A 26200-nucleotide genomic window follows, 5' to 3' on the forward strand; every position below is an offset into this window, starting at 1 on the left:
ACAGCTAATGCTACTGGCTTTTTCTTTTTACAACGTCCAGTGTGCTTGAGGCCTTAAAAATCCTGTACGTTTAAAGCTGGACTCCAGTAAAAATGAAAAATTAAGCCATGTGTTGGCTGCAGATGGGTTACCTGCTCCAGTTTTTAATCCAGGCATTGTTGTGCAGTGGTAGTCCATCCCACTACTTTTTATTGGTGACGTGGATACTTTGATGCTTTTTAGCTCAGTTACATTGTTTACTTGAAAAAAAGTGGACTGCTGTTTGAAATGGTTCTTTAAATTTTGGTATTTTATATTATAGCAAAGTTAATGTGAATGGGAGAACTACAAGTAATAACATCCTTTGTGGCTGACCACTTGTAGTTCTCAGTTATTTTTTTTTTTTTTCTGCAAAAAGTTGTGCATTTATTTTTTTACAAAGGTGATTTTATCCATATATTAATAAATGAAACCAGCAAGCTACTTATTCACTCCTCTATTTCTCACCTTGACTATTGCTATCCCCCCCTTCAATGTTTTATGAATTCTGCTGCCTGATTGGTTTACCTTACTGACTGCCCAGTGATGCCACCCCTCTCTGCCAATCCCTCCATTGCCTTCCACTTACCTAACAAATTAAATTCAAAATAAGAACATCATGCAAAGTCCTTTACAACTTTGTCCTTGCTACATCACTAATCTTGTCTGAAAACATCCAAACCCTCCTCTCTGCTCCTCCCAGGACCTCTTGCTTTCTGGATGCCTTTTCTCCCATGCTTACGTCTGGGACTTTTCCAGAGCCTCTCCCATCCTCTGAAACTCCCTACCCTAATCTGTCTGACTGTTTCCTACTCTGCCCACCTTTAGCAGACCCTTGAAAACATATTTTTAGGGAAACCTATCTTGCCTCCACCTAAAAGCTGAACTTTACTTTCTCCATCAGCTCATCCCTCTCCGTTAAAGTAGAACCATAGGCACATTTTTTCTCTTTTAAATAGAGTAAGGGAGAGTTCTAACCCCTTTCAGGTTTTTTTTCCCATCTGCGTCCCACTGTGGAGATTTCCCTTCACTTCCTGTCCCAAAGCCAAACAGGAAGTGAGAGGAAATCCCTTTAAACAAAGGGTCATCAGGTTAGCAAAACTAGAGTCCCCATTGGAAGATTTCCGCTCTATTACTGTCCTGGGGACAAAACAACATTTGGGATTTTCCTTTACTTTCACTTATGATTATGATAACAGGATAAATAGAGTGTGTGAATTTCCCTAACGGGGGCACAGACCGCAAAAAAAAAACTGACAAGTGTTCTAATCGCTCTCCACTCTGTTCAAAATTTTAAAAAAGTGACCTTTTATTTATACTTTTAATGTTTGCACCCTTTGCCCCATATCTGTTATTTAATATTATTATTTATAGCATTTATTTTTTATTATTGTAAGCTCTCATGAGCAGGGCCTTCCTAACCCTCTTGTAATGAATAGTTTTTTAATGAAACGATCTTACTCTATATTATAAAGTTCTAAGCTAATTATTGGCGCAATAAAAATCCTGTATAATGAGGCTTGAGCATAAAAATAGCACACTACTCGTTAGTTTTTAACTGAGCTTTTTAAGGACAGAGTTTCACTTTTTCCATGTCTGAGAATGCCAGTATTAATGTATGTGTATTCTTATATTAACAGCTACAACTGCCACAAGCAGCATCAAGACTGATGAAGTTCCAGCAAAATGCATGAGACAGAATGGCGTTGGTACTGCTCAACCAGCTAAAGTTACACTGTCAAGAGTAAGAGCTCAGTCACTGAAAACTGCCCCGACAGGTGGGTTTTCCTGAAATGTAAGAAAGCTCAGGGGGACAGCTAACTCTTTCCTATGATCTTTTGGTAGCAGAGCAAGTTCTTGGGCCATGCATGTTGCAGCATGACATCTACTGCACATTTATAATGTATAGCTCTGCTAATACAACCCTTGTATGCTGTAGATGAACACATTACTATGCATTGCTCTGTGCAATGTAAGTCGGTCTTCTTCATATGCTGCAAATTTTTATTACTATTTTAAGTCCATAGATGCTTATTCCGTGGAGTTAATTAATGATAATAGTTGGGGAAGCTGTGATGTAATTCACAAATGTTTTTTTTTTACTGTAGCTAAGAGAATGGTTGGTTAGATATTACCAACATTACATTATACAATTTTCCTTTAGATTTACCAATACCATCAACCTAAACACTTTCAATGTGTATGCAGACAGGTCATTGCTCTACATATTTGAAGGTAAATCTAAAGGATATTGAATAATAAATATGTTTATTGTATGGCCAGCTTAAGTTCTTCTGAAGGTTTGGTAAACCAAACCTTTAATTGTTTAAAAAAAAAACTCTGAAATAATTTTGCTTGACTTTGATGGGTTCATTGTGAGGCCTGAGGTTCCTTTTTATTAGGACAGGGCAGTTTGATCAATAAACAAATACTCTTTAAGCACTTCAGCTCCGGAAGGTTTTACCCCCTTAATGACCCGGCCATTTTTTGCGATTCGGCACTATTACTTTAACGAAAAATAGTGCGGTCCTTTATTTCCCACAAATGGAGCTTTTGTTTGGTGGTATTTGATCACCTCTGCAGTCTTTAGATTTTGTGCTATAAACAAAGAGCAACAATTTTGAAAAAAACACAATATTTTTTTACTTTCTGCTTTAAAACATTCCCAAAAAAAACATTTAAAAAATCTAATTTTTTTCAGTTTAGGCCAATTTGTATTCGGCTACATATTTTTGGTTAAAAAAAAAAATCACAAAATACGTATTTTAATTGGTTTGCGGAAAAGTTATAGTGTTTACAAACTACAGTATAGATTTTTGGACTTTATTTATTTTTTTTATTAGTAATGGCGGCGATCAGCAATTTTTAGCGGGACTGCGACATTGCGGCGGACAGATCAGACCCCTAACTGACATTTTTGACACTTTTTGGGGACCAGTGACATTAATACAGTAATCGGTGCTAAATAATATGCACTGTTACTGTATAAATGACACTGACAGGGATGGGGTTAACACTGGGGTGATCAAAGGGTTAAATTTATGCCTGTTTGTGCTTACTGACTGTGGTGAGGGAGGGCACTGTGACAGGCACAGAGAGATTGGAGTTTCAGCTTGGCTGAAACTCATCATCTCTCTCTGCCTGTGTGACAGAAGACCCGCCTGCTTTGTTTACATAAGAAGACGGGGCCTCTGTCCGTTTCTGTGCAGATCGCAGGAGGCTGGCATTGATTGTCTGGCACCTATTGTGTCTGACCACAGCGGGAGCGCGGCTCCGGCGGCGCGCACGTGCCACCAAGACCACATGCACATAATTACGTCAATCTACGTGATTATGCGCAGCTGAGCTGCCCTGCCGCAGTAAATCTGCGTGGGGCGGTCGGCAAGTGGTTAAAGTGGTAGTAAAGTGAAAAAAGTAATCTTCCCCCTCCAAGTTCAAATGGTTGTAAAGTCAGAATAAAATACATTAGGATAAAAAGCCTTCTGTGTGCAGCAGCCCCCCTAATACTTACCTGAGCCCATCTCGATCCAGCATTGTTGCAGGAGTGTCTCAGCTGCCCACGACTCCCTCATTTGCTAAGACCGCAGCGTCATTGGCTCCCGCTGCTGTCAATCAAATTCAGTGAGCCAGTGAGAGAGAGGGGACGTGGCTTTGTGCCTGAATTGACACAGGGAGCTGCAGTTCGGCTCGGGTGCCCCCATAGCAAGCTGCTTGCTGCAGGGGCACTCAATAGGAGGGAGGGGCTAGGAGTGCTGAAGAGGGACCCGAGAAGGATTTAGGCTGCTCTGTGCAAAAACTACTGCACCAAGCAGGTAAGTATAACATGTTTTCTCTGTCGCTCATTGACAGACGCAGTCCTCTTGATTAATAACACATTGGGTTATACTGCCCTCTACAGGAGTAGGACACTAGACAGAAGGAAAACGTTCTGGCCACACCTTAGGGGCAGTCCCAGAGGGTATATCCTCTCTCTCTCTCTCTCTCTCTCTCTCTCTCTCTCTCTCTCTCTCTTTGCTACAGGAAGTCAGTTTTTTCTGTCTAGTTAGGAGTAAGGACCTAAGTTCCTTGCTGGGATCTTGGTCCTGGCAAGATTTTTTAGAAAACATTTTTATTAGGCAGCTTTTTTTCTCCAGTGTTCCTGTGAGATCTTCAAGCAAGTACGCTGAAACTGGGTGACGGGCTGGATGTTGAGATCCAGTGGTCACCCCAGTCAGCCTGCGAGCGCGTGCAGGCTCTAGCTCCGCGCTGGGTCGGCCGCGACATAGTCCCACTGGACGGGTACTGACCCTGCGAGTTAAACGTCTCGCCTGGACGCCAACGACCAGTTGGAAACTGAGTCACGGCGTCCGTATTGGTCGACAGCCCCCCCACCTCGGTGGAGAGGGTTTCTGTCAGGAGTTGGCGCCCGCCTGGTTCCGGTATGGTGAGTAGAATGTTCCCCCTTTACCCCCTGTCGGGTTGGTTGGTGGACGCGGGCCCCTCCTTAGGATGGTCGGACGCTCAGGTTTCTGGGTCCCCTCTCTATCCTGTAACAGGTCACAGATCCCCCAATTGTGTGATTGTGTGAAAAAAAAAAAAAACAGGAGGCTTGGTTTGGGAGCTGACTATCTAAAGTCACTGTATAAGTGGGCACTGTTAAGGGACCATGACTGAAGTCAGTGGCATTACTGTGATGATGGCCATGTATAAGGGTGATAGCATCCTACCTGATAAGGTTGCAATACAGGCCGATGCCTGTGCCTGGACTACCGCCATCCGCAGGCCACTATCCTCCTGCAGACCGCTATCCTCCCACAGGCCGCACAGGCCGATAGCGCTTCCGCAGGCCGCTGCCATCTTCCACAGGCCGCCGACATTTCCCCGCAGGTCGCGCGGGGCCGCCATCTTGGCGTAGCCTCGTGTCTCCAGCATGGGGGCGGCCATTTTGGAAGTGACCAGTTACCTCGTGGAGAAGCATGGGAGGCGCCGGAAGACGTGTAAAGGGGCGGAGCCGCCTCCTTTACCCGGGAAAAGTGCCAAAAGACTTCCTGTCTGTAAGAAGACAGCGCTGAGGCAGGTTGATAGAAACTTCTGTGCATCAGGTGGTGAGCCTTGGGGTCTCTCTCTGTGGGGTCCAAAAGCAGGTAACACTGAGGGGCGCTGTTGCGCTGGGGGATTACAAAAAAAAAAAGTTTTTTTGTTCGCTGGCAAGTGTCTTGTATAATCATGGACCCTGCCACACATGTATCCCCACCTGATCCCCTCGAGGTGGCCGCAGGACCCTCCAGTACCCCACTGGTTATTGATGCATTATCAGCAGTTTTGGAGTCTTTGGTATCCCGGGTGGAGGTAGCCTGTCAGGGACGGAGGTCAAGAAAGCGACCCCCGCCTACCCCTATTTCATCTGATACTTCAGATACAGATTCTGAGCTGGTCACTGCAGCTGCAGGTCCCTCTGCTGGGGCGGTTGTCTCGGGTAATGTCTCCTCAGACAGTGAGGAGGACGTATCTGCCTCCGCCATAGCACGAGAAGAAGCGCTGGTGGACGCACTAGTTGTGTCTGTCCGGGAAACCTTAAGACTTGAGGTTACACCGGCAGAGGTAACCGAGATGGAAATTCCTTTTGGTACTAGTAAGCGTGCCAAGATGGCGAAGGTTTTTCCTTTACCCAAATGTTTTGGCAATAAAATTGAAGAGGAATGGGATCATCCGAAACGAGCCCTTGCTGTTTCTAAACGCATTGCTAGGCGTTATCCGTTTGAGGAATCCCTCATTAAAAAATTGACGGTACCACCAGTGGTGGACCCACCGATTTCCAGACTAAATAAAGCCTCTGTTATCCCGTTGGAGGACGCTCCGCCCTTTGAGGATCCGGTGGATCGAAAAGTGGAAGCAGAATCCCGCACCATTTTTTCCCTGATGGGGTCAACCTTTAGGCCAGTGGTTGCCATTGGTTTAGTTTCACAAACATTGACAGAATGGGCAAAATTGCTACACCATGACTTAAAGGGGAGAAGTATCCCCCCGGCAGCATCTGATTTGATGGAACAAATTATACAAGGACTACAGTTCGTCTGTGACGCCGCCCTGGATGCCACTCCCTTGTTAGGGCATGCATCAATGTCAGCAGTGGTCCTCAGACGTGTGTTGTGGTTAAAGTGCTGGTCGGCGGATCTAGGTTCCAAGAAAGCTTTGACTAATCTCCCTTTTCAGGGGGATCGCCTGTTTGGGGCCACCTTAGATGAGATTATAAAGGATGTCATTGGGGGCAAGAGCACTTTTTTGCCACAGACTGCTAAGGGCAAGGGACCTCGCAACAGGAGAGGACCTTGCTTTTCCGCTCATAAAAGGTTTGTTCGCTCCGCTGGGGCGAGCGAGAAGGGCTCCAAAGCCCCCTCAGGGGGTTTCAGAGGGCGCTGATCGGGTAAACAAAAATCCGGCTCAGCCAAACCTGAAGATAAAACCAACACAGCCTGAAGGTGCGCCCCCACCCATTTCTGGGGTGGGGGGACGTCTTCACCGGTTTCCAGATCCAGGGCTTTCCTGAATCCCGTACAAAGGGGTTCAGGAGTTCATACGGTTGGGATACAAGATCGAGTGTCGATCACTTCTACCGATGCGATTCTTCCCTTCCAACGTTCGTATGCTACAGGGAGCGGTAGTTTACGTTCCTTGAGCAGGAAGTTTTCTTCACTTTTTGCAAAGATCATTCCTAGTTCCCTCCAGGAATCGGATCCGGGTGAGCGAGCGGACCAGGGAGTCTCTGGCCTGGTGGCTTCGGTCTCCAATGCTCAGTCAGAGGAAGTTACTACTTCCGATAGTCCAAGTTTCTGATAAATGTGTGGGAACTGAGAGCGATCAGACTTTGTCTGATTTTCTGGACCGAGCAGCTCTAGGGCAGCCCGGTTCGGATCCAGTCAGACAATGCCACGGCTGTGGCTCAGGTTGAGCACCAAGGACTTCACCAGCTGTGCCTTCATTGGGGCACCCCGGAGGTGGATCTGTTGGCATCTCGGCTCAACAGGAAGGTGCGGAGGTTTGTAGCCCGCACCCGCGATCCTCTAGCGGACGCAGCAGACGCGCGGATCACCCCGTAGGGGCAGTATCAGCTACTGTATGTCTTCCCTCCTCTCAAATTGCTGCTGAAGCTTCTCCACAGGATAGAGGTGGTGGGAATGCCAGTTATCCTGGTAATTCCAGACTAGCCTCGTCAAGCCGGGCACGCCGACTTGGGCAGACTGGTCGCGGACGATCCTTGGAGACTTCCTCTCAAGGAGGATCTGCGGTCTCAGGGACCGATCTTGCTTTACAATCGCTGGCTTTAACGGCCTGGCCATTGAGACCCAGGTACTGAAGGACAAGGGATTGTCGGCTTCAGTTATTCCTACTCTAATTAAAGCAAGGAAAGCGACTTCTAGCAAAGTCTATTATCGCACATGGAAGGTTTATATTGCGTGGTGTGAATCCCTTGGATTTCCCCCACGTACCTATTCGGTGACCCGAATCTTGGCTTTTCTGCAACAGGGGGTTGAGCAGAAGCTGTCCTTGAGCACTATCAAGGGTCAGGTTTCAGCATTAGCAATCTTCTTTTAGAAACCTTTGGCTACTCATTCCTTGGTGCGGAATTTCATCCAGGGAGTGCGGCACCTGGCTCCGCCAGTGCGCGAGCCCTTACCGCCCTGGGATCTTAATCTGGTGTTGTCGGTTCTTCAGAAACCTCCCTTTGAAGATATCAGGGAGATTCCCTTGCTTACTTTATCCCAGAAGGTGGCCTTCTTGGTGGCTATCACTTCTGCACGCAGGGTGTCAGAACTGGCTGCATTATCTTGTCGTTCCCCATATCTGGTGGTTCATAGGGATAAGGTGGTTCTTCGTCCGAATCCATCCTTCCTTCCTAAAGTGGTTTCAGAGTTTCATCTGAATGAAAAGATTGTGTTACCTTCCCTGTGTCCTAAGCCCAGTCATCCTCGGGAGTTTGCGTTACATTCCTTGGATGTGGTTCGGGCAATCAGGGTATACCTGAAGACTATGGACTCGTTTCGTAAAACGGATTCACTTTTGTGATCACGGATGGCCCCAAAAAGGGGTTGCCTGCATCTGCCGCGACTATCTCCAAATGGATCAGACAGACGGTGGTACAGTCATATTCTATTAAGGGTCGGGATCCCCCGTTCCCTGTTAAGGCGCACTCCACTCGGGCGCTTAGTGCTTCCTGGGCCTTCCGCCATCAGGCGTCAGTGATCCAGGTTTGCAAGGCGGCTACCTGGTCGTCTGTTCATACCTTTACAAAATTTTATAAAGTTGATGTGATGGCATCGGCGGATGCCTCTTTTGGCCGCAAGGTTCTGCAGGCCACAATTTGAGGAGACCGGTGGTCTACCTCGAGGGTTTTTTTCCGTTGGATTTTTAGTTGAGTCTCCTCCTTTAGTTTAATGAGCCTTTAAAGACTTCTAGACGGCACCGGTTGGGCCTTCTAGATTTAAATTTTTCTGTTATCCCACCCCTCATTTGTGGCACTGCTTTGGAACGTCCCAATGTGTTATTAATCAAGAGGACTGCGTCTGTCAATGAGCGACAGAGAAAAATGGATTTTTGTAAAATCTTACCGTAAAATCCTTTTCTCTTAAGCTCATTGACAGACGCAGTACTCGCCCCTCGGTTTTTTGGGTTGGGTTAAATTCTCTGACACTGCTTTGTGACATAACTGACTTCCTGTAGCAGAGAGAGAGAGGATATACCCTCTGGGACTGCCCCTAAGGTGTGGCCAGAACGTTTTCCTTCCGTCTAGTGTCCTACTCCTATAGAGGGCAGTAAAACCCAATGTGTTATTAATCAAGAGGACTGCGTCTGTCAATGAGCTTAAGAGAAAAGGATTTTACGGTAAGATTTTACAAAAATCCATTTTTTTTTCAAACAAAAAATAATAATTTACAATCGCTTTAAGAGCATAATGTGCTAGTATGCATCACATACTAGCACATTATGAAAGACTTACACTAAAGCAAAGCTCTCCAGCAGCGTTGTTCCTTCCAGGTTCCCAGGCTCCGGCTGTTTGATGGGCGAACCTCGAACTTCTGCTTATGCGAGTGGGAGACACGGCCAGGGCACAGCTCACAAAATGAACGGCATGCCCTCCAGTGAGAGTGCAGTACACGTGCTAGTGACATCACTGGCTGCTACTAAAATATCTCCTAAATTCCTAAATGGTGCATATTTAGGAGATATTTACTGTACCTACATGTGTAGGTAATATAGTAATGCACGCATATGTGGTGTGCAGGTGTGGTGATCAAGGGATTAAAGCAGGTGGAGGGACGGCGATTTAACGATCAAAGCTTGTGTGAATGAGCCCTAAAGGCAGGTTCACACTTGTGCGGAGAGTTCTGTTTGAATGCAGATCTCCACAAAGGCTCACAATGGTTTTCTGTGATCCATTCACACTTCCACACAACTTTCATATGCGGGGCAGAAAACTGTAAAATGTCTGCATTTCTCCATGCCGTTCTGCAGCTGTCAGTCGCATCCTGCTTCTTTTGCTGAGCTGTGGACATTATCCTGCCGCGGAAAATAAAACATTTACACTGCAGGTAGTGCAAACCCAACCTAAAGGGATCAGAGAATGAAATGATCATATTAAGTGTATGGCCAGCCTGAGAAAGTCTTAACCGTAGTAGCTTTCTTTGGGTATCTCCTGTGATTTCCCTATAAAGTGCTTGTGAAATTGTTGCATGACTTGAAAATCATGAACATAAAGATCTAAATATTCTCTTGTACTTGGGTGTTGCCAGTAATTGACAATTTTCTGCTTAAAACCAGAGAATGTTTCATCACAGGGCTAAGTGTGTAATTTCAGGTTGCCACACCCTTAAACCACTTTTTCAAAGAAGAGTATGAGAACAGTTTTCCTTAATAGAAAAGATGCTTCATCTAGGTCTGTGACCACATAAATTTTATACTACAGCAGCATTGTCAACTTGTGGAGAGGGTAGTGTAAAACCTCGTACACACTTCTTATTTTTCTTTCTTCGTTGAATGAAATAAAACTGACAGCTCAAGTCCGAGCCGCTGTACTACTAACAATCTGATGTTCGTACAGGTATCTCCCCTTTGTTTTTGTGTTCTGACGGGGACCCCCCCACAAGAGCACTACGGTCAGCGCTCTTAACCATTGACTGAGAGTGCTGATCAGGAGCCAGTTGGCAGACCTTTTTTCAGTCATGACCTAATGGCTAATTGGGGCCTGTTTCTATTGAACTGGCCGATGCCGCCTAACATTCGGCCCATGTTTACTAAGCTTCAGGTTGTAGCCTTTGTATTAACAATCAGATGTTCAGCCATCTCCCCTGCTGTCCCATTGTGTTCTGACTGGGAGGTGGCCCCCCACCAGAACACTGCGGTCAGTGTTCTCCGCCATTTGCTGAGAGCGCGAATCAGGAGCCTGTTGGCAGACCTTTTTTTTTTTTTTTTTTGGTGATGCCACTAAGGGCTGGTTTCTATTCAATGCTACCCGAAATTTGCCCCATGCGTACGGGGCTTTTAAATGACTAGTCAATTTAGATTTGACAAACCAATTTAAGCTTTAGTCCAGCAGTTACAGAAACACTCTTCTTTTCTTTTTGGGATAAAGGTTTTACATAAATATTGACTATTGTAAGCACCCCTGTCAGTGTTAAATGTCTCAACCCTCTAACTGCCACTTTCATGGAACTTTACTAAAAGTAGAAAACATTGGGCAGCTTGGCTTTTTGTTAAAAAAGAGACATCCTATATAGGGGAATTTTATGAAAACTGAAGCAAACAGAATTTTATTAGCGGTGTATAGTAACCAGTCAGCAAATATCTTTAGGTTGTTTAACTTTGAAAATGAAAAATAGAAGCTGATTGTTTGTGATGCACATCTGCTCCAGTCAGTAAATTCTGCATGTGCAACTTGGGGTACAATTTCGGCATTTGCCAAAATAAATGAATGGGGGAGTGATGTCCTCTCTTCCCAACTAATCAAATCACCCAAAGATCGGAACCTAGAAGATAGTTGGGTGAAGATGTCATTAACCAGTAGGGATCACCTGGATACCACCTCATTGAAGCAGAGGAGTATGGTTTCCAATTTAAAGGAAGTTAAAAGATAACAGGCATACCGGAGAGCTCACCAAGTAAAAAGCCTAGAAAAAAAAATGCAGCCACCAAATGCATGTACTTGGAAGAAATGACTCCATCCCAGGCTTTTTTAGATAGTAGGCATGGGTTAGAATCTTAGTTTGTGTTCCCATTGGGGGGGGGGGGGGATATTGCAAACTTTGATCCTCTTGGGGAGATTTCTTTAGTGTTCCTGTATGGTCACCGGACAGGAAGCAGGGGTTAAACTTGACAGGAACGTAAACTACTAACCAAAGAAGACCTTTTGGCTGGAGTAAGACTTTAATGTCCAGACCAAATATCTACAAGCCCTGGTTATGTACCTTCACACATTCTCCACACTGCTTAGGTGGTCAGGTGACATAGCTGTTCTAGCTTTGTATTTTCCTTTATCACCTGCCTATGTGTCTGCTAAGCAACCTAACAGCTTTTGTGTATAAATGTGTGGGAACCGAGGTGGAGAGACTGAATGGGTTGCCTTAAAGTAGATCAACAAATGTCTTTAAAACATTCAAAGAATGGCAGATTTTTTTTTTTTCTTTTTAATTTATACATTTTTTTTGCATTCTTTAGCGAAGCAATTTAGATAACCATGGAAAAAAATGCAGAAAAGAAAGGAAAATCTTTTCCAGAGCAATACACATGACCATGGAGGTCATAAGGTTTGACATGTATGGAAACCACAACATAGCTGTAATACAGGAAGGTTTTGTAAAACCATACAAATGTATAGTAGGTATGCCCTCGATTAGGGTCAGACTTCTGACCCCCAAGTTTACCGCATGTAGGTGAAGCTCCAAGGAAGTGATGCTTATGCTGAAAGGACTCCTTTTCCAAAAATGTTTTTAGGAGTCTAGTGACTCCAAATTGAGGAATAACAAAGCCGTTTATACTGCCTTCAATTGAGAAAGCTCCTGAGGAAATAGGGTGGCCATAAATATGACATTGTCCTGTGAGTATTGGAAACCATTCCAATAATACATTTTACAGAACTGCTGATCTTTAAGTTTCTTAGCAGCGGTCAAGTGTTGCATGCTGTTGATCACGTTTACCACTGCTATCCATTGACCAATTGTCAACCATTTAGCACTTCTCCCCTTTTGGGCAGTACACACTTTTAGTTACATAGTGAGGTTGAAAAGACACCAGTCCATCCTGTTCAACCCATGGTGTGTGTGTGTGTATGTGTGTGTTTGCTGTTAATTGTACAATGTATACCCTGTATGTTGTGGTTTTTAAGGTGTCCATCTAATAGTTTTTTGAAACTATCGATGCTCTCTGCTGATATCACTGCTTGTGGAAGAGAATTCCACATCCTTACTGCTCTGACAGTAAAGAACCCCTTACACAGTTTAAGGTTAATCCACTTTTCTTCTAGTTTTAGTGAGTGGCCCGTGTCTTATTGTGTTCACTTTCTCTGAAAAGTTTGTTCCCGATGCGAAGGTCACCAGTACGGTATTTGTACATTGATATCATTCCCCTCTCAATAGTCTCTTCTCCAGAGAGTTCAGTGCTTGCAGTCTTTCCTCATAGCTGATGTCCTCCATTCCCCTAATTATCTTTGTTGCTTTTTTTCTCGACTCTCTCCAGTTCCAGCACATCTTTTCTGAGGACCGGTACCCAGAACTGGACGGCATACTCCAGATGTGGCCGGACCAGAGTCTTGTAAAGGGGGAGAATAATCTTTATCTCTGGAGTGAATCCTCTTCTTTTTTTTTTTTATTATACATGCCAGTATTCTGTTGGCTTTGCTTGCACCGGCTTGGCATTGCATGCCATTGCCAAGCCTGTTGTCCACTAGGACCCCCCAGGTCCTTTTCCATCTTAGATTCACCTAGAGGATCCCTGCCTAGCGAGTAACTTGCGTTCGTATTTCTGACACCCAAGTGCATTGCCTTACATTTTTCAACATTAAACCTCATCTGTCATGTAGTTGCCCACCCCATTATTTTGTTCAGGTCTGCTTGTAAGGTTACCACGTCCTGCATAGAAGATAGTGGCTTGCTTTGCTTAGTATCGTCTGCAAATAAATACCGAGATCGTGCTGGATATCCCCTCCTCTAGGTCGTTTTTGAGTAAATGAAACCGGATTGGTCCCAAGACAGATCCTTGGGGGACCCCACTTTACACACCCGACCAATCAGAGTACTCCCCATTTATCACCACCCTCTGGACTCTCCTCTGGAGCCAGTTTTCAATCCAGCTACTCACCCTGTGGTCCAGGGGCGGACATAGAGGGGTCGCAGGGTTAGCCATGGCGACCGGGCCCAATGCTGCAGGGGGCCTTAGAGGGCCCCCTGTATGTATAGAGAGGAGGAGGCGGCAAGCGCAGCTCAAACCGGAGCTCCCCGATCCTCAGCCGAACTGTAAATCGGCACTGAGGGATAGGAAAGTGAAAGCACAGTGTGTGCTGTGCTCTCTGCCTCCCCCTACAGTGCAATACCTGGCAGGAAAATACAGGAAGGTACAGTCTCTCTGCCGTTTTTACTGTAAAAAGGGTGTGTGTGTGTGTGTGTGTGTGTGTGTGTGTGTAGTAACATGGACATCTTTGAAGGAGCCCTATACTTTGGTGCCAAAAGAACTGCATAAACTTGAAGGATGTCATCTAGGGAGCAACATATAGGCTCCAGTAATATGGTGATAATACCACACTGCTAATGAAAGCTGGCTGTATGAGTATATGCTGGGGCATTGTTAGCCACCCATATTTCTAGAGCTCTTCAGTCAAAGTGCCATACATCAAGCGCTCTGTAAGCACATGCAATGCACACAGTTGTGGCATACTAGTGTGGGGTTCAAGATGTTAAAGCAGGTGGAGGCAATGGTTGCTGGATGCTCTCAGAAAAGCGGTCCGAGCACCTATCGCTCTTCGGAGAGGAAAGCGAGTGTTAACGAGCCATTAGGGCTAAATGATTCCATTTTGTTAGACATTTATTATATCTCATACATGCAACCAATAAACACTGCAAAGTCATTCTGTGCTGTGTATGATGTCTGCTGTACACACTCTGTTCTGTCTATGATGTGTGTTATATACATTCTATGCAGTGTGCTATACACATTCCGTGTTGTGTAGGCTGTGTGCTTTACACATTCTCTGTGCTGTGTGTATGCTCTGTGCTGTACACATTCTGTGCTGTGTGCTATACACATGCTGTGCTGTGTATGCTGTGTGCTGTACACGTTTTGTGCTGCGTTTGCTCTGTGTTCTACACATTCGCTGTTCTATATATTCTCTGGGCTGTGTTGTGTGCTATACACATTTTGTGTTGTGCATGCTCTGTGCTGTACACATTTTGTGTTGTGCATGCTCTGTGCTGTACACATTCTGTGCGCTGTATGCTGTGTGCTGTACACATTCTGTGCGCTGTATGCTGTGTGCTGTACACATTCTGTGCGCTGTGTGCTGTACACATTCTGTGCGCTGTATGCTGTGTGCTGTACACATTCTGTGCGCTGTATGCTGTGTGCTGTACACATTCTGTGCTCTGTATGCTGTGTGCTGTACACATTCTGTGCTCTGTATGCTGTGCTCTGTATGCTGTGTGCTGTGCTCTGTATGTTGTGTGCTGTACACATTCTGTGCTCTGTATGCTGTACACATTCTGTACTCTGTATCAGGGGCATAACTACAGGGGTTGCAATTGCAACCGGGCCCCATGGTCCAGGGGCCTGTGCGGCTCCCCTGTACACCTAGATAGGAGGGGCGGCGGGGGCAGCGTGTAGAGAAATTACTGTCCTCCTTTTTCCTCCTGTAGCTGCAGGAGGAAAATGGAGGAGATTGGTTCCTCTGTATGCTGCCCCCGCCACTCCTATACAGTTCACTTGTGCTCTGCTGTCTCTGGGCCCCCACTGTGTTGCCCCCCCCCCCCCCACTGTGCTCCCTCCCCTCTCCTGCAGGCTGCTGCAGGGGATGTGTCCCAATAGGGAACCAGAAAGGGGTCAGTAAAAATGTAATTTACCAGCTCCTTCCTTTTCTGAATGGACAGTCATAGTCGGTGACATTGTAAAAAAATAAAGTAAAATGATAAAAAATACCAAAAAATAAAAAAATTGACACCAGTGGGTGAACTTCCAGGTTCGCAAAGGTCACACTTGCGACCGGGCCCTTGCATTTCACCACCGTGGGGAGGCCCCAAGCTGGAAGGAAGGGGGCCCACTGCAGAATTTGTGAAAGGGTCCCGCTGCAGGATCATAATAAAGGGCCCCGCAACGAGAGTAAAGGGCCCCAGGATCAGTGGGAAGAGCCCCACCCGGGCTTGAAGAAAAGGGCCCCGACCAGGGGTCTGGGGGGCCCTTCATGGTTTCTTGCACCGGGGCCCTGAAGGTTCTAGTTGCGCCTCTGCTGTGGTCCATACCCTACGTACCTTAGTTTGTACAGTAAGCGTTTGTGGGGGACTGTGTCGAAAGTCTTTGCAAAGTCCAGATACACCACATCCACAGGCCTTCTTTTATCTAGATGGCAACCCACTTTTTCATAGAAGGTTAATAGATTGGTCTGGCAAGAATGATTTTTCATGAATCCACGCTGATTACTATGAATACCGTTTTTATTACTTAAGTCTTGTATATAGTCCCTTAACATCCCCTCCAGAATCTTGCAGAATACTGATGTTGGGTTAACCGGCCTATAGTTCCCCCAGGATGTATCTCTGCCCTTTTTTAAATATTGGAACCATGTTGGATTTTTTCCAATCATCTGGCACCATACCCGTCAGTAGACTATCCATACAGATCAAGAGCAATGGTCTGGCTATCGCCTGGCTGAGTTCTTTAAGGACCCTCGGGTGCAATCCATCCGGTCCCACTGATTTGTTGAGTTTTTCAAGTTTAGTTCTGAGTCCATCTTCTGTTAACCACGAGGGTACTTCTGAGTTGTATTATTTATTTTAACATTACAAGCTGGGTTAGTGTAGCCTCCCAATTTTTTTTGTGAAGACTGAAGAGAAGAATTTATTTAGCACTTTCGCCTTCTCTCTGTCCTCTGTGGTCAGATTCCCTTCGTCGTTTTTTATGGGGCCAATGTGTTCTGGCCTCGCTTTCTTACTATTTATATACTTAAAGAATTTCTTGGGGTTTTTTTTACTATCTTCTGCTACGTGTCTTTCGTGTTCTGTTTTAGCCACCTTTATTTCGCCTTTACATTTCTTATTGCACTCTTTGTAATGTTGGAATGCTGCCAATGACCCCTCAGCCTTGTATTTTTTGAAGTCATTTCCTTTAGTTTTAATATGTAGTTTAATGTTGGAGTTTAGCCACCCAGGGTTTATTTTAGCTCTTTTAAACTAATTCCCCTTTGAAATGCACTGGCCAATCCCTTTAGTATGTTTTTGAAGAATTCCCATTTTTTCTCTGTTCTTTGTTCCTAGGGCTCTATCCCATTTGATATTGTCTAGCAAAGAGCGTAATTTAAGGAAGATGGCTTTTTTGAAATTTAGTGTTCTTATATTACCCTTGTGTTTCCTATTTCTATGATTTATACTGAAACCAATTGACCTATGGTCACCGTTTCCTAAGTTGCCCTGTATTTCTATATCCGTGATCAGGTCTGTATTGTTAGTAATCAGTAGGTCTAGTACTGCATTTTTCTTGTCTGTGTGTTCACCATCTGACCCATGAAATTGTCCTGCAAAACATTTAGGAACTGCCAAGCCTTAGATGAATGCGCAGTTCCTTCTGCCCAGTCTATATCTGGATAATTAAAGTCCCCCATTATGATGACCTTGCCCATCCTTGCTGCCATTCCAAGCTGTGATAGGAGGTCCGCCTCCCCCTCCTCCTCTGGTTTGGGGGCCTATAGCATATGCCCAATATTAATCTCCCAATAGTGCCTTCCCTTTTGAAGTTCTAACCATAGGGATTCTTCCTCCTCCCTAGCTCCATCTGTGATGTTGTCCCTCATATATACAGACATACCCCTCCCCCTTTTTGACCTTCTCGATCTCTGCGATATAGGGAATAAGTAAATTTGGAAGATAACCGCGCTATGCTAATGTACAAATAAGCAGCAGCTTATAGTGTGATAAACACTTAAACAAAAATTATATCAAGGTAAGCCGCACTAAGCAGTGAATTTGTGCTATAACACACAAAATATTATATATGGTGAAAATACCAAGTTAAATACTTGAAATATACAGTGAATAAAAATAATACCAACTTGAATGTGACATACACCCAACCAGGAAGTGTGTAAAGCAAGTTGTGTGCAGAGCTAAAGTTCAATAGTCCCTATAAGGACCCAAAAAATCAACAGTGACAAATAAAAATGTCTAAAGGTCAAAATTGATCTTGACCACAAAAACTGCTGGAAAACTCCTGGGGATCAATCCAGTAGTCCGTGTGAGATTCCAAAGTGTTAGATCACCCCTTTTGCAAGGAACAGGCACTAGATAAACAGACTGCTTACCAGATTGAGGTATATCAAGTGCCTGATTCAAAGGTGTCTGCTCCCAGGATCCTCAATAGGATAGACCTCTGGATAAATTCCAACCTCAGACGACAGGAAAAGCTCAACAAACATGGACCACGTGCATGAAAAAAATGATACAAGATCCCATAGCGTAAAACTGTATAATTGTTATGGGTGCATATGTCACAAATGTACACCTAATGGTGAAATTTACACCTTAAGTGCAATCCACTTAATAAGAAATAAAGTGCTGAAGTGAAAGATAGTGACCTCCACCGATATTGCAAGCTGCTTACCAGACATACAAATGAGTATAGCCAAAGGAAGTTGCAAATAACTAAGTATGTGCCAAACTCCATTCAGAGAAGCGACTGTGCAAATTATATCTTGATAAATATACCCTGATGAAAATCAGTGACAGTGAACACTCATAAAAATCAGCAATTAATATAGGGAACAAATGTGCAAATAATAACTTCTTGATGAATAAACAATGATGAAAAATGAGTGATAATCAAAAACCGTATATATCAATCAATATATGACAACAATTGCTAGTGGTGTCAATCGGGGCATAAAAAAGTGCTAAAAAAGGATAGATATCGAAGTGCAGAAGTGCAGAAATGAAGTGCATAAATGTCCATAAGTCCTTCAAACTTTAAATCTGGTGATTAAAGTGCAGAAGTGCCCGGATGATGTATTAATAAATTAAGGTGAATAAATAGGTGAGATCAGGCTTTCAATCACAGCCAGATGGATGTGCACCGGTGAGCTAGCAATCCAAGGTATGAGTGAAATGGCCGCTCACCTCCAAAACACTCAATAAGAGCGTTTAACGATATGATCTTTTCTCAAATTTTGCAATCTTCAGCGATAGGATCGTGTTGTCTCCACTGGTTATGGCTTAGTACAGGAAAAACAGCTGGTCCCAGCTCCGATATCCATCTAACAGATACTCAGACAAGAGAGGCTCTCATGGTGCAGTATATCAAAACATTTATTTATTGGGTACAAGATACAAGCTACTTACTAAAATGAAGTAAAAGAAGCGCAGTTTCAATGCCAAACTAACAGCCGCCGATGCAGTGAGTTCCGAAGCTTCCGGTCTCATACTTCATTTTAGTAAGTAGCATTGTTCATTCATCAAGATGTTATTTGCACATTTGTTCCCTATATTAATTGCTGATTTTTGAGTGTTCACTGTCACTGATTTTCATCATGGTAAATTTATCAAGATATAATTTGCACATTTAATTTGCTCTTTATTTACTCATCACTCTTCTTTAGCACCTATATTTTGTATATTAAAAAAGAATAGCGCAACCATGCAAAAGAAATGACTATTAAATATGGAGACAATACATAAATAAAAATGGGGATTTAGTCCCACCATATGGCCATATCGTGCTCAAGCCCACCACTGCGTCAAAGTACCCCATTATCAGTGGGTCCTACACTATCCATGAAAAAGGGGTGAATCCAGCCTTTCCAACCCTTGGAGACAACACTCCTTGCTGGGATGGATGTGCTAATGCACTACAAAGGACTCCTCCTATATCTACTTGATGGTGGACTCTGATATCAGCACCATCAAGTAGATATAGGAGGAGTCCTTTGTAGTGCATTAGCACATTCATCCCAGCAAGGAGTGTTGTCTCCAAGGGTTGGAGAGGCTGGATTCACCCCTTTTTTATGGATAGTGTAGGACCCACTGATAATGGAGTACTTTGACGCAGTGGTGGGCTTGAGCACGATATGGCCATATGGTGGGACTAAATCCCCATTTTTATTTATGTATTGTCTCCATATTTAATAGTCATTTCTTTTGCATGGTTGCGCTATTCTTTTTTAATATACATGTTGCTTGGTCCATAGCTGCACCTGCTTTAGATATACATGTTCAGGGTTTGCTCCCCCAATTTTTTGCTTGTTTATCACCTATATTTTGGATTGGTTACATTTCTTCATTTTAAGGATCACGGTTTCCTTCTTTATTTACCACTTTGATACACCTCTTCTTTTAGACCTCTTTGGACATTTGAGCATTTTTAGCGGTAATTTTTAGATGTTTATGAGCTGTGATAACATATTTATGTGGAATTTTATGTAGTTTACAGTTTTTTTTTTGAGAGGATATTCACGTGTTGATACAGATAGAGTGGTTAATCTCATTAAGAGTGGAGCGCTGATTTTCCGTTTTTATTACATTCAAGTTGTTGTTGTTTTTATTCACTGTATATTTCAAGTATTTAACTTGGTATTTTCACCATATATAATATTTTGTGTGTTATAGCACAAATTCACTGCTTAGCGCGGCTTACCTTGATATAGGGAATACCCTTGAATGGTTGCCAGCCAATCATGAGAGCTGTCAAACCAAGTCTCTGAAATTCCCTCTAAATCCTCCTCATACATTAGCAGCTCCTGTTCTCCTATCTTGTTGTCCAGGCTTCTAGCATTGGCATACAAACCTCGTAATTTTGTCCGGTTGCATACTATATCCTTGTTCGATGTTTTGAGGCAGCACTTGCCATTTTGTCCCCCTACTCACCTTGGGTTTAGGAACTTTGAACACCCTACCGCTAATGTCCCCATTAATGCCCGCTGAACCTTGTTCCCTGCTGGCTTTATCTACATCTGTACCCCCCCAAACACCTAGTTTAAAAGCCCCTCTAACTTGTTGGCCATCTTCCCTCCCAGTATGGCTGCACCCTCCCCATTTAGGTGCAATTTGTTCCTACTAAAGAGCCGGTAGCTGACTGAAAAGTTGGCCCAGTTCTCGAGGAACCTGAAACCCTCCTTACTACACCAGCTCCTCAGCCACTTGCTAACTTCCCTAATCTCCCGCTGCCTCTCTGGCGTGGCTCGAGGTGCAGGTAGAATTTCTGAAAATACTACCTTAGATGTCCTATTCCTCAATTTAGCTCCCAAGTCCCTGAAATAGTTTTTTAGGACTCTCCACTTTGGCGGCATTAAGTGGAGGAGGAGGGATCTCTTGTATCTGCGCCTTGAGAACAGAGTAGTGAACAGTAAGAACACTCCATGGTTGAGAAAGAAATAAAGAAATATTCGTCCGATTGCAGATCAACCTGCTAAAGTCTACCCAAAAGGGATGCAAGAAGGCACAACCAAAAGATATGTAATAGGGCGCCAGTGTCCCGGCGACAAAGCCAGGAAAGAGAAGAGACTGAGGGGAGTATCTTATGAAGAAAGGGTGTTATATATCAACAGGTTAGCAGTTTATATCCCACTTCTTGGTATCTGCTAGAAAGGGAGGACCAATGAGAAAGGACACAGTCCTTCTGTTTAATTGGTATGGTCCTATTTAGGTCCCTTTCCTATTTCTAAAATAAAGGTCGGACTTAGCCTGCAAGTAGGTTGTTCAGCAGAGAACACAAGATTGATAACGTGTGAAGTGGTGAGTTGGTCAAACAGTGATGCTCGAATGGGGAAATCTTTCCCCTGAACACTTTTTGCAATTGGATATTTGTCAGAAGCTGGTGTGTCTGGCCGTGCACTAGTCTAGCAGAGTAGAGAGCATATCTCGGATCTCTAGGAAGGTCCGTCAACGTTCCTTGTGCAGGAAGTGTTTACCCCTGAACCAATTAGACAAGAGGAAAGTCTTGAATCTGTCAAACTAGAAACAAAATCCTGGCCTCCAATTTTTGGAGACGTAAAGCCTCGTACACACGCACCGATTGTTGGCCGACCGATCGGCCGTCTTTTGTCCAGTGTTGTTGTGTTGGTTGAAATGTGCTCTAGACTGCACACGAATTTTGTCGGCCAACAACAACCAACTGCAGAAGTGATGTCATGTTCTGGTCTACTTTTCGTGTGTTTTTTCTTCTCTGAGCATGCCCAGTCTTGATCATCACATTTTTGTCTGCTGAAATCTGTACTGACTGAGGAACAATCGGCCATTCTGCTGACGGCCAACAAAAATTTTATAGCATGCACACCAGATTTTGTTCGGCCGAAAAGTCGCAGTCGGTTGTCGGAAGCATCATACTAACAAGCCGACAATCGGCCGATCGGACGTTGGCCGAAAATTTACGGCCAACAATCGGTGCGTGTGTACGAGGCTTGAGTGGCCATCTTGAGAAACCCCCAGACAATCCCGTCTTAACCAAGACCGCTAAGGTAGTTCTTATCAAGGGTAAGATTTACCGTCATGCGGCAATGATGAATTTTGTAGGGGAAGTGGCATGGTATCACTTTTAATGTGTTTTGCATATTACCTAAACACTCATTAGAAACTGAATACATTTTTACTTTGAACCACCAAGACTAATTATGAATTAATTTCCTATGGTCATTTTATCTTAAAGGAACCTTAGGCAACTGGTCTAAACAAGTCATGCAGCTAAAACAAACATTGTATTGACAATTCAGCAAGAGTCAGTACTAGTTTTCAGTTCCTCCTATTCATTCGTTTTTCATTGGTATATAGGTCATTTGTTGGCTACAAAACCTTAAAATGCTGCTTATAATTTCACAACACAGGATTAAAGTGTAACTATAGGCAAAAGAAATTTGGATCGAGTGAGGGAAGGTTATAATCCCCATCATATATCTTTTTGCCATCCATGTCCCATTGAGATTTCCCCCTCACTTCCTGTTCCATAAATAAAACAGGAAGTGAGAGGAAATTCCTCCAAACTGAGGGACTCCCGGAGTCCCGGTGTGTCACCAGAACTAGTGTCCCCGCTGGAAGATTTCCCCACTATTAGTGTTCTGATTTCATCCCTACATTGAAACACTAAAACGTTGAGGCGTTCTAATCCCTCTATACTATCCTAAACTTAAAAAAAAAAAAAAGGAAATTACCTTCAGTTATACGTTTTTTGGAAATTTATTTTTGGTATTGTGGCTTCCTACTGCCTCCTTGTGCTTTTCTGGACAGTTGGCTCCCTAACAGCACCATTTAGTGGTAAAATCTGGTATTACAACATGAACACAACTATGCACTAAAACTCAACAACCCAAGTATGTTGCAGTGCATTGGGGTGCCGCTCCATTTGAATGGAACTGCAACACTTTGCACTGTTATATGCACAAACTCTACACACCAAGGTGTTAGAATAGATTTAAATATAGTAGTAGATAATGATTTTAAAAATGTGAAACAAATATTGGGTTACTACCCTTTACAGACTTTCATTACATTCATTCATTAGCTTAATTAAAAATGCATGTAGAAGCTAACAGTAGATTCAATTATCTAGGCAGCTGAACATGTATGAAAATTGTGACTGTCCTGGCTCTGTACCTCCTATCCGCCTAGCTTTTCAGGGCTGCTCAGTGAGGATGCCCATCAAAACCAATAGAGCTTTTTTCGCTCAATTATTGAAAGTGACCTTTTATATATTTATTCACATGCTTTATTTGAAGTGTCAAAGGTTGTGACAGGCTTAATTTAAATCCCTACAATCTTCTGCTGAATATTTTGCATGCTTCCTATTGTGATGTATTTTAATTATTTGATTTAACTTTTTTAGTTACGGGTACGAAGAAAAGTCCTGTTTCAATCCAAGGTGTCCTAAAGTCTGGATCATCAGCACTTTTATCAAAGCGGGCAGAAGGCAAGGCTGTAAATGGAGGTGAGAAAAGTAGGGTGGATGTATTCTTTAGTATACCGCTTGAAAGAAGCAGAAGTTTGAATTTCCCCTCCCAATATAAACATGAATTCCGAGTTAAATTTTCACTACATATAACTTGTACTGTACTATCCAGAATCATTTTGTCTCCTGCGTTTACCCATGGTTCTCAGTTCTGTATCTGATATGTAAAGAATTACTTTTTTTTGCTAAATTTGCTCTTCTGCTAGTAGGAAATTAATCTGGTAATGTGTAAATATTCAGTAATCTTCATCCTGTAATGCTGTAAAGTTGTGGAAAATGATTTTAGCGCTGTCTTGGGTACATGTGATTCTGCTATACAAGGCCTTCCATGTTCACATTCCTATAATTACTACTAAAAAGTGAAAGTAAGGTATTTCTGTTGAGCAGCATGTCCTGTTAATAGTCAAAACTCCAATTGGACTACATTAGAATCCTGAAGAAAAGCCAGTGCTGTCATTTAGTCTGTGGGCTGATGTCCTTCCTGTGAGCCAACATTGTAGGTTGTATCTGGTACACCATTAGTTTCTGGGTGAAGGTCTAGCTTCACTATTACCTGCTGAACAGTTTGAGGGCACCTTTTTGGCTTCACGCACACAGGTGTATGATTTTATGCACCTGATATGCTGCCAGCAGTTGGCAGAAAAAATTGCCTCTAATCTCACGTTTTTTTTTTATTTCACACTTGCATTTATGCTGGTTTACAGGCATATGGAGTTTAAAAGTGTTTGAGCATAAACTTGTTCTGTTGACTAGAATATTTATGTGAAAAACGACAAAGTTTCCACCCTTATGCCGCTATTATGGTGCTCATACTCCTCTTTATCTTAGTGGATAAGTTATGTGATACCATAAAGTGCTGTGCTCCCCTAAAGTCGGCCATACACAGTTTCAGGGCCATGCAGGTCTCCATCACATGCCTGACGAAGGTGTTCTCCGTGGCCCTGGAACATTGCAATTTTCCACTGTGATGTGATTTCTTTGAATAAAAGCGTTTCAAACCGTTAATGGGCAAGCTGAATGTACTGAGTTGATCGATCAACTTTGGTACAACCAGCCTGCTAGCTGCTAGCAATAATCACTGTCTTCTCCCTGTGGAAACGGCTTCTGGGCTTGCCGGGAGAGGACAGTTGCTGATTCCCCTGTCAACACTGTTGTTGCAGGAAAGACATTCACACAGTGTATGGCTGGCCTTACATACATCAATACTTTGCTCCTATATGCAGTGAAACATGTAAAAAAACAAAGTGCAATCATAATCCGTACAATGTGTCTTTATATCCAAATTTTATAACTACAAATGAAAAAAATCCACTGTTTCTTCATCCAAATCTTAATATATGCTCCAGCAAACTGTGCGTAGTGGACTACAAAACACCTCTTTCCCAAAACACAATTCTGTGCTCTTGGGACGCACACTCAAATTGCGCACTCACCAGATCTCTCTGACCTTTTAATTAAGTGGATCCACAATAGCTTAAAGGAGAAACAGCGGGCTGAAGCTGATCCAGGCTGGTGAAATATTGTGACCATATGGTTGGGATCCATCCAGATGCCTGGACAAACAGTTGGCTCAGAAGCTGCGTCAGCAGTGGCCATCTTGTATTCATATGGCATAGTAACCATATTGAATGCTGGCATTTGTATTTTTAATGTGAGTGCACACTTGGAAGTGTTTTCTATTTTTAATTGTGCTATAAAAAATTACTGCCCTATGGCTGTCTATTTTTGGTTTTGATGACCAAAATGCATTTGGAGGACTAAAGGGTGCAAATATCAGAAGCTGGAAGCTGGAAAGGCTGGAAGGACAGCGTAAAATCAAAGCTATTGTGGACCCTCTTAAGTTAGAGGGTCATGGAGGTCTGGTGAGTGCACAATTTGAGTGTGAGCACCAAGAGCGCAGGATTTGTGTTTTATAGTCTACTACACACAGTTTGCTGGAGCATATATTGAGATTTGGATGAAGAAACTGTGGATTATTTAGAGATCTTTATATATTTACTTGTACCTTGAAAAAGTCATTTGGAGGTGATAAAACGTGTCGGGTGGAGCCAGTGATGCCATCGCATGGTTGGACGTCAGAACTCATTGGAAATGATTTGAGGGTTCATGCTCTTTAAGGGGCTAATGTTGGCTATTTAACTTAAGTGCACATGCAAACGTGAGTGCTTTTAAAGCATTTTTTAAATAAATGTATAGTTTTTTTATGTCGCATGATGATGGTTCTCGTATATTCTTTGAGTACCTAACCCCCCCCCCCCCCCCCCCGGGAGGCTGGTGGAGTGTTGGCGAGACGTGACAGTGTCAGGAGTAAGAGTCTATCTACAATCTGCGACCTTTCCACATAATGGTCCCAACATAAAAAGGGCAAAGTGCATATGACCTATAAGTTATATACGTCTATGGGGAAATGAGGTGATTTGCTAGTGTTATTGGTGGAATCACACAGGTGCCTGCAACTAATTTTTCACTGTTTAAAGAAGATTGCGCAGTTTTGGGAAAGTTATACTATTTATATGCATCAGGATATAAGGAATATACAGTGAGGGGGGAAAAGTATTTGATCCCCTGCTGATTTTGATCCCCTGCTGATTTTTGTACGTTTGCCCACTGACCAAGAAATGATCAGTCTATAATTTTAATGGTAGGTTTATTTTAACAGTGAGAGACAGCATAACCACAAATAAATCCTGAAAAACCCATTTCAAAAAAGTTCTAAATTAATTTACGTTTTAATTCGTGAAATCAGTATTTCGACCTCTTCGCAAAACAAGACTTCGTATTTGGTGGCAAAACCCTTGTTGGCAACAGAGGTCAGATGTTTCTTGTAGTTGGCTACCAGGTTTGCACACATCTCAGGAGGGATTTTGTCCCACTCCTCTTTGCAGATCCTCTCCAAGGCCATAATGTTTCCAGGCTGACATTTGAACCTTCAGCTCCCTCCACATATTTTCCAGGAGATTAAAGTCTGGAGACTGTCTAGGCCACTCCAGGACCTTAATGTGCTTCTTCTTGAGCCACTCCTTTGTTGCCTTGG

General features: G+C 43.4%; 1 protein-coding gene across 1 annotated transcript in view; it reads left to right on the forward strand.

The window, feature by feature from the left end:
* Positions 1-26200, forward strand: part of MTUS1 (microtubule associated scaffold protein 1) — a 338112-nt gene that overhangs the window by 132108 nt on the left and 179804 nt on the right. Inside the window, exons 4-5 of the mRNA XM_082249360.1 lie at positions 1659-1796; positions 23044-23145. Of these exons, the coding sequence (XP_082105486.1) occupies positions 1659-1796; positions 23044-23145 (240 nt within the window). The remainder of the gene's footprint in view (positions 1-1658; positions 1797-23043; positions 23146-26200) is intronic.

Source organism: Pelophylax lessonae (assembly GCF_965119305.1).
Source record: "Pelophylax lessonae genome assembly, chromosome: 1".
NCBI classification, from domain to species: domain Eukaryota; kingdom Metazoa; phylum Chordata; class Amphibia; order Anura; family Ranidae; genus Pelophylax; species Pelophylax lessonae.